Genomic DNA, 13,994 nt, shown 5'->3' on the forward strand with positions numbered 1-13,994 from the left:
CATTCGTTAAAAGTTTGACTCATTTATGCCATTACTGTTCAAAGCTCATTCGTGCCTTTATTTTTCAACAGTAATTTTACAATTTAGTTACGTCTTTCATTTTTCTATTTAAGAAAATCATAATTTTCAAAAATAAAATAAAATTATTCTTTTTAAAATTATTTTTGAGTAACTATATATAAAATTTATTTAATTTATTTACGACTAACATAACTAATGACTTTGTATAAAATAGTATATTTGAATGTTTTAGTTGTCTTTAACATGAGATGCCATTTTTTGTCATTTTGTGTTTTAAAGAAATCATAATTGATGTTCCCCTGGGTTGTAGGAAAACCCATTTGAAATTGATGAGATTACCCATGAAGTTGGCAGCTACTGCTATACGGGCTCCCTCGTTATTCCCTTGCTCCAATTTTACTCATTTGCCGGCCTCGAATTCCCTTTCACTATCCCCAAAGCTTCCTGCTTCCATCTTCTCGCCTTTGCTCATCCCCATCTCAGGTTTCTCTCTTTCTTATTTACTGTCTCTCTCTGTATGTATGTGTCTCTATTTCTCTGCTTCATACACCAAAGTAGGGTCTTTTTTTTTTGGTGTTTCTGACCCTTAGATGGAAACATATGTGAAACTGAAGGAAAATGGTAACATGTATTGTGGGTAAAAGTTCTATTTTTCTGCTTGATCAACTTTTCAAAATCAATATCTATGTGCCGATAAATATAATTCTGATAGTAAAGCCGATGACTACTAAGAATTGACTGCAGGATAATGAATAGATGGGTTTTACCTTCATAGTTCTCTGCTTGATTGGCCTTCCAAAATCAAAATGTTTACGCCAGGGTTTTTGCAGATATAGGATATCAATGTAAATTTTGGGCTTGTTCTTGTTGTCTGAAGATGACAATTGAGTGACTGAAATGTGAAAATAACGAAATATGATTTCTCATACTTCTTGTTCCATGTGTGCCCACTCTGGAATTTGATCAAATGGATTTCAAAGAAAGCCTTTTTCATTTTCTTTATCTCCCGTTTAAAATGTGAAACAACTGGAGAATGATAAAATAAGCATATGATATGTTTCATTATATTTGTTTGTCTTTGGATTTTGCTTAATTGAGTATCAACTTAAATGGATCAGTTGTTTCATGAATAGTATTAACTTTACAGGGAGGAAGAAGTTATCCGTACGTGCGGGGAATCTTGATTGTGAGAGCGTGGAACAAATGGATTTGAAGAAGGAATTTCCTGAATTTAGAAAGGATCTATACCCCTCTATAGAGCCATATAGAACTGGATTTTTGAAAGTTTCGGACCTTCATACTATATATTGGGAGCAGTCAGGAAATCCTAATGGCCGTGTGAGTTTTTTTCTTCTAATTTTTCTTGTATTAAGATGGCACTAACACAATCTTTCTATTGCCTATAAACAGTCAAGTACATCAATGATTTCTTCTGTTTGAGCTAGTACATCATGTTTACACCAAAAGTAAAAAAGTGCTAAACAATTCATTTTGATATTCTTTAAGTTGTTTTGTGGATCCTCAACGCACCTCTTGTTCCTTCCTATCCTAACTGTCCACCATATACATGCAGGGAGATCTTTCATCTCTCCACCATCTCTGTTGCATTGCCATCCCTGTTCCAGCTGCTTAGAACTCCTTTAATGGTCCCAGGTCTTACCCACTTGATCCTCTTCATGAACATTCTCCATAGTTGCTCTGTCAATTTTGCAATGCAAGAAAAGGTGGTTGATTGTCTTTGTTTGCTCCCCACACAAAACAAATCTGGAAGCCAACATTTGTGAACTTATCATTCGTCCACAAACTAAGTTCCTAAAGGGGAAGTGGGATGTTTATACAAGTCAGAGTAAATTAATAAAGTCTAATTGTAAATTTGCAAATGCAGCATCAGATAATGATTTTAAAGTCAAAAAACACTGAGAAATATCAAGATTAAAAGAACTTGATGTGAAAAGCGAGTAGTGCAGTGCACACTTCTTTGAGCCGAAGCGCACGGCTTATAGAAAATAAAGAAGTACCAAACATATATCAATGTAGTTATTTTGTAGCAGTAGTCATTGATGTATTAGTGTAAGTAAATACAGTCCATTTAATCGCAGAAACTATCAAAATCAAAGAACTTCATTCTCGATTCGACGAGAATTCTTATGAAGCCTTTCATTTGCTTCTCTTCAATGGAAGTTTCTAATTTTAGCCTCCAATGTACAATAATGCCGATATTATTTCAACTCCTTGAAGTTGAGATTCAAAAGATTGACCGCTTCTCATTGGGATCACTTCACACATCATTATTTGAAGCGCACACTTCTCTGAAGCACATGAATTTGCCCATGAAACAATAACCCCTCGCTTCACATCAATTGACCGTTTCAAGCAAAGAGTAATAACTTTTAATAACACTGGTATCAGATTTCTACTCATACACGTGGTCCATTTTCTCAGAGGAGCCCCAGTCCTCCTCCTTACTAGGAGAAGATAAGAGGCTCAGGAGACTAGCATATGATGACTACATTTGCCTATTCCAATGTAGGTTATATGTTTTTCTTGTTTTCTACTCTCTGATGCCTTCACATGATGCAAAATAGGGTGAAATTTGCTATTTTTAGCAAAGATGTTTGATGTAAAGTCGTTTTGAAGATATGTTCCATATTTGCAGCCAGTAGTGTTTTTCCATGGAGGCCCTGGAGGTGGGACTTCACCCAATAACAGGAGGTTCTTTGATCCTGTCTTCTATCAAATCATTCTATTTGATCAGGTTGATATTATTAACTAAAGTGCTAATTCATGCTCTTTGTGCTTTTTCAAATGTGAGCTGAGTGTCTATAGGTAACAGCCTCTCTACCTCTGAGGTGGAGGTAAGGTCTGCGTACACTCTACCCTCCTCATGCTCCCCTGACTACACTAGGTATGTTGATGTACTTGTTCAAATGAAAACATTGGTATCTTCCAGAGAGGTGCAGGTAAAAGTAAGCCTCATGCTTGCTTAGAGGAGAACACAACATGGGATCTCGTTGGGGATATTGAAAAATTAAGAGAGCACTTAAAGATTCCGGAATGGCAGGTGCAAATTGCTCTCCTTCTGTGACTGTTAGGTCGATGGTACTTCACCATACTCTCATAGTTGTGAGTTTGCAGGTATTTGGTGGCTCATGGGGAAGCACTCTGGCTCTTGCATACAGCATATCACATCCTGACAAGGTCTACTAGCAACTATTCTTTAAGTTCCAAGATTTGTAGTTCAAACTTGTTAGAGGAAATGATAAATGCTATTCCCAACATCATGTTAAATCTACGTTATTGCTAAAGATTTTAAATGACTTTTCTGTTAAAGGTTACTGGGATCATTCTTAGAGGGATATTTTTGTTGCGGAAGAAAGAAATTGACTGGTTTTATGAGGGTGGAGCTGCTGCAATATACCCCGATGGTAAGCTTCTGAATTTCATGCATGCTGGGAGACCAACCAACTGAATCTAATGCACAGTTGTATTGAGTTGTTATAGAATCTGAGAAGTTTGAACTATTTCATCTACTGCTGGATACAAAAGTAAGGAATTTAGCACGGGCATTCCTATTTGATTTTTCCATATGAAGATGACGAACAACTTTTATATCTACTTTTGGATCTTCGCAATACTCACTCGGAAGCCATTGTTTTAGCCAGTTCACTATTTCTAGTCTACAAATGAAATGCATTCTCCAGAATATATGCTTAATTTTGTAATTTCTGGCAATGTTCTGATTATCTGAGGCGCTTCTTTTAACCAACCTTTTCACCTAAGCAGATGGCTTATTCAAACTGTTTAAGCACATTTTATTAAGTGGTTAATTGCTTACCTTAATTTGGGAAAATGATGTGTGTGTAGATCTGATCATCATTGAGCTGCTGTTTTCACTTGTTTGGTTGTTTAATGGTACTGCTGATGTAGTTTTCAAAGTCAAAACCACCTTTTCTGTCATCTGTTACAGTTTGGGAGCCATTCAGAGATCTGATTCCGGAGGAAGAAAGGAATTGTTTTGTCAAGGCGTACCATAAGAGATTAAATTCAGATACCCTAGAAACACAGGTAAGAAGTTACTGTTTCATTGAATGTCCTAGTTTCATTTATTGTTCCTGACATTTTTGAATATGTCAAAATTTCCTTCTTTATGGGGGCAGAAAATGTTAAAGAAAGAAAAAATAATTACTTGCTCCTTCCCTTTGATAACCTTGATGTTTCCCTTACACAACTCCTGAAACTTTCAATCAAAATATGCAGGTGTTGTGCTTTCTATATAACTTGATTTTACTTGAATTCTCAACAATGGTAGAAGCTCTGTTTGTTCTTTTGTTAGCATCAGACAAGTATTGTTCTTAGGATAGAATGTTGGAATTACTCATAACTACGCCCAAAATACACCATGCTCCTTTTTCCAATGAAGAAGTCACAAGTTGGTGGCTTCAGAGTTTTAAGATGTCATTATGACTCATGAAAGATATGACAGCAAAGTTGGAAGCACAAAGGATTTTAATATGATAGGAAGCAAAGAAGATATGACATCGGTTTGTGTCTGCAAACTCTGTCAGTGACAGTTTCTGATCCTTAAAGCCTCCACAACATCAAATCAACTCCACATATTGATATAATATAGTTGAATACATTAAACAACTTGTTTGCTTGTCTCAAGTTCTTGAATGTTTTAGTATGCAGCTGCTAGAGCATGGACTAAATGGGAAATGATGACCTCTCATCTTCTCCCTAATGAAGAGAACATAAGGAAAGGAGATGATGATGATTTCTCCTTGGTAAGTACATCTATGAATTGCACGTAGTATCCGGGTGACCCTCCCATTAAAGCATTGTTCTTTTGCATCTATGTTCTTAAAATTCTATATAAGAGCTGCAGTTTTACTGTTTCCTTATCTCTTTTGTCTACTGAGAACTTGAAATTACACTATATTTGGAAATTCAATGTGAACAATTATTTATCGTCATAGAGGTTGTTATCATTCATTATATAACCTCAACATATCTTGCTTTGTTCAGGCATTTGCAAGGATTGAGAACCACTACTTTATCAACAAGGGATTCTTCTCTTCAGATTCTTTCCTTCTAGATAATGTTGAAAAGATAAAGCATATCAAAACAATAATTGTTCAGGTAAATTCTGCTTTTGTTTCTGCTTTAGCTTTGCATTGCCGTCTCAAAGTTCAAGATTCCCCCAATACTTGAAGGTGTTGTCTGGAGACATAAAACATCTGAAAGACTTACTTTTCTTCCCAATGATGGATGCATTTTCTTTGATAAGCTTATTTGTGTAAAATGTGATTGAAGACTTACATAAAGAACATAATGGAAGACTTACATAAAGAACGTACTGGTAAGGGTGAATGTTTGCCAGCATTGTTCTGGCATGTCCCAAATCTGACACTTAAATCGTGATCAGTATCCAATGAGCTACCACCAATGTTAGATATACCCGACTGAACTATGAACTGCTACAATACGTGGAAACAATACTAAATATCAAGTATGAAAGTGTTCTCATGATAAATATCTGAAAATGAGTGAAAAGTCGAGTGAAAATGTAAACCCCAAAAAATCTCGGAGTCATGGAGCAACTAAAAATCTGATATACCACTATATGAGACACAATTCAAAATGAAATCAAATAAAGACTGTAAGTAAGATAGGAGCTGACAACTCCACAGACTGGTGGATGGGTCACCTCAACTGTAGAACTGGAATAGCAATCAACAACTATGTCGCCCTTAACAGTATCTAGACAGAGTAGTAAATAAACAACAAACAAACCCAGTGAAATCCCTGTCTTACCCTTGAGACAAACTTTGAAAACTGTAGTGCATAGTGACATAGTAAAGCTATAACAAGTATAAAACAGTTATACAAGTAAGCACATAGACCTTGCCCTTATCTTTGTGGGGTAGGATGAAGACTTATTTTTGATAGACTCTCGGTTCAAGAAAAGCATTTCTCAAAACATATTTGAAAACACGAGTAAAAAGCTATGATGAAAGTATTGTAAAGAAAAGAAGTATTGACAACAAAATAGTAAAGATTACTAATGTAAAAGAAACAACAATAGTAATAAACTTGAAGCATAAGATGATGATAGAATAATAATAGTGTTCGTAAGGGGAAGGGGTAGAAGATATGGTGCTCTAATTTGGTACAAATAGAACAGATTTTTTTTTAAAAAAAATATGAGATCTATAAATCTGGTTGAAACTTCTGAAAATTCCTGGGGTTAGGTTGGAATCACCAAGCGAGTACCAAGAATCAAAAAACAGAGGTTGAAGTCTTTTGGAAAGACAGTGATTGGAAATTATAGAAAATTGTATGGATGGGTACGGAATCACTAGAGACCATTGTAGAAGAAGAATCCAGCTTGAAAACACATTAGACCAGTGTTCATGCTCCTGCGAGTGGATTTACGCGCTCGTCAGAACCCTAATTTCTGGAAGCATGTGTATCTGGTAGGGTTTGGTTCTGGACGATGATGAATTTGTGGCAGTGTCGGTTTTCGTACAATACTGATGGAGAAGATGACACAAATTAGATCTGGACAGTCACCCCCAAAAAAGGCACGCTGACTGACCTTTCTGCCTTAGATGTTTCTCGCTGATTCTCTGCTACCATGTGAGAAACAAAGACTCGGGAAATATTATTAAAACACACAAATTACATTGTTACATTGATACATATTTATAGATAGTCCATGTAGGGCACTATATACAATCCTATTCTAACAAACCCAAAAGCATAGAATGTCCAACTCGTAATGCTGAAGACATGAAATAAGATGAAAGTAGGTGTCAAACTCACGCCCAAACGCTTGGTTGGCCAGACCTGTACTCAGTGCCTTAGCAGACCAATTCTTTGTGGCGTTTATGAACAAGGACAATGCATGGAACAATATGAAAACATTTCTATCAATGAATTTAAGTACGTTTCTTATCAAATTAAATATTAACTCTCAAAGTACAGAAAATCACAAGTATGGTGTCAGGCAACACAAAGGTAAGGCCCAAAACATATGTACATGAAACGAGTGACTACGTCTATGAGGCCTCTAAACTATACATAAGAAGTAGAAGTGTCGGGATAAGGCTCCAACATAGGGTATGAAAGTACGTAATACATGAAATAAGAAAGGAAAATGCCCTGTAAACCAAATGGGGCTCACCAATGAGAGTGCCTAGCATGGAGCCTTGTTGTCTTGAGGATTCGTATTTGCATCATGAAATATAGTTCCGTAGAGCTCAAATATTTCAGACGCATCAATTTTGTAGATAAGAAATCGAAGAGATTATGAGAATTCTAGATTAGAGAATGTCAAATTAGAAAGGTTTTCCTTACCTCAAGTTCTACAGAGCTAATGGTAGTCCCATAGTTCCAAAATGAGCCCAAGAATGCTAATCCCCACTCCAAGTTCAACAACTTGACACAATGATTTTGATATTTGACTACCCAGGTTAAGATAGTAGTCCGTTCTTGGAGACTTGAGATGAACTTGATGAAGTAATATCTTGTGTGTAAAGGGTGGCCGTTGGTTTTGAGGTTGTGGGGAAATTTATCACTTGCAACAATCTTGGGAAGGTTCGTATTTTCCTAAAATGTCTAATGGGGTCTAATATATTAACATAGAGTTGAATTTTGGTATCATTGAATCCATCGAAATCTCAATGTTGGTTAACTTTCCTTAACTATTAAGAATTCTTGTATTCATTTTTATATAATAAAAGGGATTGGTCCATAAGTCAACAAATAAACTTGCTAATTAGTTTAATATAAGATTTAAGTGATGAGGTCAAGTACAAAAGTTCTTGACAGGGCATGTGTGTATATACATATATATGTTATGATTGATTCTCATTAAATTCTCTAAATGGATAAACTTCTAAATATCTAATTCTTATTAAGTTCTCTACATTATATCTCTGATTAAAGCACTTAATTATAAATATATTATGAAATTAAGATATACACTAACATTTCCTAGACTATGACCGAAATTCAGAGACACACCTTAACTAAACTAAGGTCTTATTACCCCTCTGAACTTATTTTTTTTGTAATTTTGTGCACCTTTTGTGTTACGTGGTACACTCCGTGACTCCACTCAATTGAGGCGCGTGGAAGATATTTGGTTGCCACGTAAGCCAAAAAAGGTGCACAAAATTACCAAAAAAATAAGTTCAGGAGGTAATAGGACCTTAGTTTAGTTAAGGTGTATCTCTGGGATTCCGGTCATAGTCTAGGGGGATACTTGTGCATTTTCCCTATATTGTATCAAATTCTTTTATTTTTCTAACCTAATCTCAAGAGTACAACTTTTTTTTTTTGAGACAAGTTCCCATTCTTAGGATATGTAAATTCTTATCTTTTGACTTCCTCACGTCATGTATATAATTTAAGGCATATCCGAAGTCTGGGTGTAAAAACAGGTAGATTGCATGACAGTATAAGTGTGAAATCATAGAATAGAAATAACAAAATAGGGGCTCCACAGTGGTTGAAACTAAGCCAAGAAGCTCATCCTGAAGTCTCCAGATACACTTCTGAAGAATTATTTGGATCTTAGCTTAGAGATTTTCGGGGTGTTACACACAAATCCTGTCTCTGATCCTCAAGATACCATCAGAATCAAGGACATCCTCCTTGGCTTCCGCTCTCATCACTTTGTCTCGAATGAGACGCAACTTCTCATCATCGAACTAGTGCTCACAGATCTGCTCAACTAAGGAAGACCAGGCCTCTGTGAAAGCAATCAAACTACCACTCTCAGAAATCTAAGCTCCTAAGCCCATACCTGAGCTCCACTGGTGCAAGGGTCAACATAGCACTAAAAGTGCAGCAAGTGCAACACGAGACAATAAGAATGTGTACTTGATAGTATTATTAGACTAAAAATACTCACATTCACAACCGACACAATAAAATAGAATTTATTATCAAATGTAGCAAATAAACTATGGCATGTACGACATGATTTTTTTTTATGACAGGCATGTACAACATGATTAAATATGCACAAGCACAACATTTAAGTGAAATGCATGCTCATGAGTCATAAATCAAATACATTGTATTTAGCCTCTGTAATTGTTGGATACATCTAAAGTGCCATTATGACTGCTATCCACTGCCACTAACCTTATCTCCTCAAGCATGACCGTTTGGAATCATAAAGCACCACCATAAATTTTGTTATCAGTCATCCGTCTAATCATATGATGATTTGGTCACTGAAATCTGCTATTGTTCATTAACGTCATTACCATCATAATATGATGGGTCCCTGGGTTGGCCGGAAGGAAGGAGGAAGGAATAAGAGTTTCTATAGTTGTATTGAGGATCAGCATGGTGAGTAGCTCTGTGGTATAAAGACAAATATGAATAGGGACATGAAGGAGAAGAGTATGATTGAAATGAGATTGCTGGATCAAATATAAGTAGAAGGTTTTATTTCATGTCAGATTTCTGAAGTTCAGTGATGTGATTTAAATATTTAATAGAGTATTTATTTTCTTCTAAAATATATTTTTCATTGCCACATTTTCCCTATAACCTACTAATACAGTTTAAATGATCATACAAGTAAAGAGCTGGTTAAGGCTTAATCATATGTTGCAAGAAATGAAGTGCATTAAATTTCCATAGTGCTTCTTGATGTGTTTACCATGTGAGTTTTTACCTAGAACATCCACTAAGTGCAGTCCACAACTGTACGGTCCTCAAGTGTTGAAGCTAATAACTAAACATGTATTTTCAAGTAGTCAGATACGAGTATGCTCATTTGTTTTCTTGTCATTATATTTTGTCAATCCAAGACGTATACTCCTTATATGTTTCTCCTTATGATCCTGCATTAAATGTGAATCTTATTTATGCATGCGCTTGAGGTAAATTTTGTTCTTGGATAATCTGATTACAAGAAAATCTTTGTAACACCTTCAGGGAAGATATGATGTTTGCTGTCCAATGATGTCAGCGTGGGATCTTCATAAAGCTTGGCCAGAGGCAGAGTTTATTGTAAGTGAAAAATGATTTCCTCAGTTAGGTAGATTTATTAATTCAAAGTAATTGGAGGGGAGAAGTTTTGAGACAAAGACTTCCACCGTTGATGCAGTCAAGGAGGCACAAAAAGATAGGGTATTATCTTTCTGGGTCGCCGTAAAAAATAGCAAATGTATGTGTTTTGTATATTTGGTACAAATATACATATAATATACATATTGTATGCATAAATGTACCTGATCAGGTATATGTTGTATTTGGACTAGTGCTTGTTGGACCAACGGGTGAAAAATGAATAATACCCCCAAAAGTTCTGCCAAAAATAAACTTGAGGAGGAGGTTATTTATTTATTTATTTTTCTTAAACCAACAGGGTACAAGACAGAGAAAAAATCAAAGGGGCTTGTACAAGAGTTTTTTTGTTAAACTGGCAGTGGAGACATGAAACAACAAAAGGACCTTGGGGTATAAAACTGGTAGATTTTCCCATATGATTTGAGATTTCTATGAAGAGTTGGGATGGGAATCAGAACAAATACACATTAATTTCATGTGAAAATCCTGTAGGTTGATTTAAATTTGGATGTGGGGCATGAAAACTCATCCAACTCAATGCAGGTAGTTAAGGAATGAGTTCTATCTTATGGGTTATCGGATTTATTCTTTAGGATTTAGGAAGGCCTGGTTTGAATGGCCTAACCTCTAGGGATTTGGATGATACTTTTAGCACTATAGATTACCTTGAAAAAAATAATAGCTGAAGAAATGAGGCTTTCTTTACCACAGTATTTTCTAAAGGAACAAGGCTTTCATAAAAGAAAGAAGACTTTACACCTTGCTTACATGGTGATATTATTGGCAACTGACAGTTTCTGCTGTGTGATTATAGGTTGTCCCAGGAGCAGGTCATTCGGCAAATGAACCAGGAATAGCCGCAGAACTTGTTGCGGCTAATGAGAAACTGAAAAACGTCCTTGAAGGAGTTTCTTGAGTGCAAGCGCCTAGTAGTCATTGACTTTAGACGTTGGCATGGATGTTTGTGAGAGTTAGTATTTTAGATCCTTGCATTCCAGTATTCTAGGTTTGAGTCTCTTCACAGATGAACTAAGAGCAGCACCCACATGAGTGGAGGAAAGAAAGTTTGCCTAAAAACAATGCCATGAGTTCTCTCCCCTTTTATATACGACTATTAGACGAGGCTTATTGAAAGAGTTCATTTGTGACATCCCATGTGTGGGGGCATTGTTGATGCTTCCTACTCATTTTATGTGCTGCTTTATATCCTAAACCCAACAGCTACACTTGATGCTAACTTTAGCCCCTTTCTCTCTCTGTATAATTATTGTTCTCTCCTCGATACACCGAAAAAGAAATTCCAAGTATGAGGGATATGCATGAAATATGATCATAAGAGTACAAATGAAAACATGATATGCATATTAAAACTTTAAAGAAGAATCACGAGTCATGAACATGGTCAACGCATCTTAAAATCATATTAAAAGTGTTACATAATCCTTTAAGAACAACTTAGTTCATTTTGTGGGATATTTACTATTAACTTAAATAAATCAAGCGAATTATAACGTGTCTTGTTTTCACACTGATAAGAGACATTCTTACTTTTTAAGGAAAGGACCTTAACTTCTAGCTTAGGTGGATCCACTAGTTATGTCTTTCAAAGAAAAATCTATAAGGACACGTGGTTAGGGGATTGTTACTAAAAAATCGGTCTCTACATGAGATAACCTTTCACCAAATCATGATTCCTTAACATGTGAGAGAATCCTTTTAGGATTTTATTGATGATCATAAAACATTCATTTTCATAAATCATGCATAATTTATGAAAACATCATTCATATATTCTTAGTTCCTTCATAAATTCATGTTATTAAGAGTTCATAATCAAGATCATGAATAATCCATGGGTTCATGTGAAAGTAATTGAAAAGCATGTAAAAAGTCATAAAATGACATCTAAAGTTGTCTCGAATACTCAAAAAGACACTCTAACTATACGAGTGTCATATTACCCCACAAAAGTATTAAATATTATTATAAACAGAGCATTTTAAACATTCTATGAACAAGTGCGTGATTCTCACCCCTTTTAATTAATTAATTTAATTTAAAAATGGGTTAACCCAATCCGAATCCATAGTTTAAAAAAGAAAATTCTTGATAATACTAAAAAATAGAAAAACACACAAAATTCTCTTTCAAAGTTCCAATATTTGATCAACAACCCACAAAATTCTAACTCAAATTCACTAACCCACTTCAAATTTTACTCCTTAGATCGATTAAATTGATTCAGAAATCTCTAGCTATTGGTCCTGCAATATATAACAATGGCGGTTCATTCCCTTTCTCCCTCCGTGTGAACAACTTTTCATTGTCACCATAGCTACCCAACTACTTCTTCTCCAGCTTTGTTATTGAATGACTTCTAATTAATTTTTTTAACTGAAATTAAACTGAATTCTTATCTTTTTGAGTCGATTTCATAAAAGAGAGAGACTGCTGATTTTTTTAAATCCTTCAACCAAAGGCTCTCTTCAAAATTTGAAGAAAATGGTGAATTTAAAAATTAATTAATTAATTAATAAAGCAAATAACTGAAATGTGCGTTTCATTGGTTTTTGGAAGTAAAATGATACATTCACGTGTTGTGATAAGCATGTTTACAAACATAGGGAGAAAATTGGTCAAAATGATCTATTTACAATAATATTTAATACTTTTGTGAGGAAATAGGACACTTGTATAGTTAAAGTGTCTTCTTGAAAATTCGAGATAACTTTAAGTGTCACTTTATATTTTTTCTCTAATTCAGACCAAACAATCATAATAAGATTAAAATCAAATAATTAAATCAATACAATTTGAATCCATGAAGAATGAAATGAAAACCTAAAATTTAATGAAGTTGAACTTGGAGAATTGAGAAACCATCGGATCTCAATAGGTGAATGAAGCTCATCGGTTAAATCCTACATACCTTGAGGATCAAACCCCAAAAGCAACCGAGGAATAGTAGACTTGAATCTTCAAAACCTAGTCTTCGAACCTAGACTTGTGGATGAGATTTGGGGATTTAAGTGAATGAGAGATTAGTTAGGGTAATTTAGGAGTAAAAGGATAGTTATAAGACATAGATGTAGGGTCAAAATGACATAGTATATGAATTAAATGTATAGAAAAAGATCCAAATACCCTTTAGAAATAGCTGTTGGAGGACCCTACAGTTTGGACTTACAGACCGTAGAAATTCTTACGGTTTGTATTCGTCAACCGTAGGTAGAGTTACCGGGGCCTAAAATTTGCCAACTTCCTATGACACCCTTTTACAGACCATCTAAATTACTACGATCCACAAACCCTATTCGTACACCTCAACTTTTACCCAAAAATTTCACTAAGTCAAGAACACCCCTGCGGAACTCATAGATGCCTCGTTCAAATTTCTACTGCTCGTCCTATCCATTCGTAGGTCAAACTTCGAATACATGAAATTCCAAAAACTCACCTTTAAGTCTACGACCTACGACACATAGAACCTCCTATTTCTGTAGAAAGGACTCATACAACATGCCTTAGAGCCAAAATCTGAACTTTCCCTTTTTCAACTCAACTTTTCAATTTCGAAGGTGTTACAATTTCTCACTCTTGGTAGCATTTGTCCTCGAATGAGACTCAAGCTAGAATGATTAGACCATAAAACATTCATTTTCATAAATCATGCATAACTTTCATGAAAACATCATTCATAGATTCATGAATTCATGTCTTTAAAGGTTCACAATAAAAATCATGAATAATCCATGAATTCATGTGAAAGCAACTGAAAAGCATGTAATTGAGACCAAACAATCATTATAAGATCAAAATCAAACAGTTAAATCAACACCAATTTGAACCTTTGAAGAATTGAATGAAAACTTACCAAT

The 13,994-nt window shown here is 35.1% G+C and overlaps 1 protein-coding gene and 1 long non-coding RNA gene across 2 annotated transcripts; both read left to right on the forward strand.

Moving 5' to 3' along the window:
- Positions 1-289: 289 nt before the first annotated feature.
- On the forward strand, positions 290-11,377 carry LOC107002963 (proline iminopeptidase). Its single transcript, XM_015201186.2, has 11 exons — positions 290-504; positions 1,169-1,359; positions 2,678-2,776; positions 2,972-3,082; positions 3,157-3,219; positions 3,353-3,446; positions 3,989-4,086; positions 4,704-4,805; positions 5,047-5,160; positions 9,982-10,056; positions 10,931-11,377. Exons 1-11 carry the CDS (start codon positions 351-353, stop codon positions 11,030-11,032), a joined length of 1,203 nt encoding a protein of 400 aa, XP_015056672.1. The 5' UTR covers positions 290-350; the 3' UTR covers positions 11,033-11,377.
- Positions 1,367-2,173, forward strand: LOC114074925. Its single transcript, XR_003575299.1, has 2 exons — positions 1,367-1,487; positions 1,595-2,173. It is a non-coding gene; the product is annotated as an uncharacterized LOC114074925 (long non-coding RNA).
- Positions 11,378-13,994: the final 2,617 nt, after the last annotated feature.

This window comes from Solanum pennellii, chromosome 11 (assembly GCF_001406875.1).
Source record: "Solanum pennellii chromosome 11, SPENNV200".
Lineage (NCBI taxonomy): Eukaryota > Viridiplantae > Streptophyta > Magnoliopsida > Solanales > Solanaceae > Solanum > Solanum pennellii.

Coding starts and splice junctions, on each gene's coding strand:
- LOC107002963 (XM_015201186.2), top strand. CDS start 351: ATGAGATTACCCATGAAGTTGGCAGCTACTGCTATACGGGCTCCCTCG. Junction 4,806..5,046: donor ATGATGATGATTTCTCCTTG/GTAAGTACATCT, acceptor TGCTTTGTTCAG/GCATTTGCAAGGATTGAGAA. Junction 5,161..9,981: donor TCAAAACAATAATTGTTCAG/GTAAATTCTGCT, acceptor TAACACCTTCAG/GGAAGATATGATGTTTGCTG.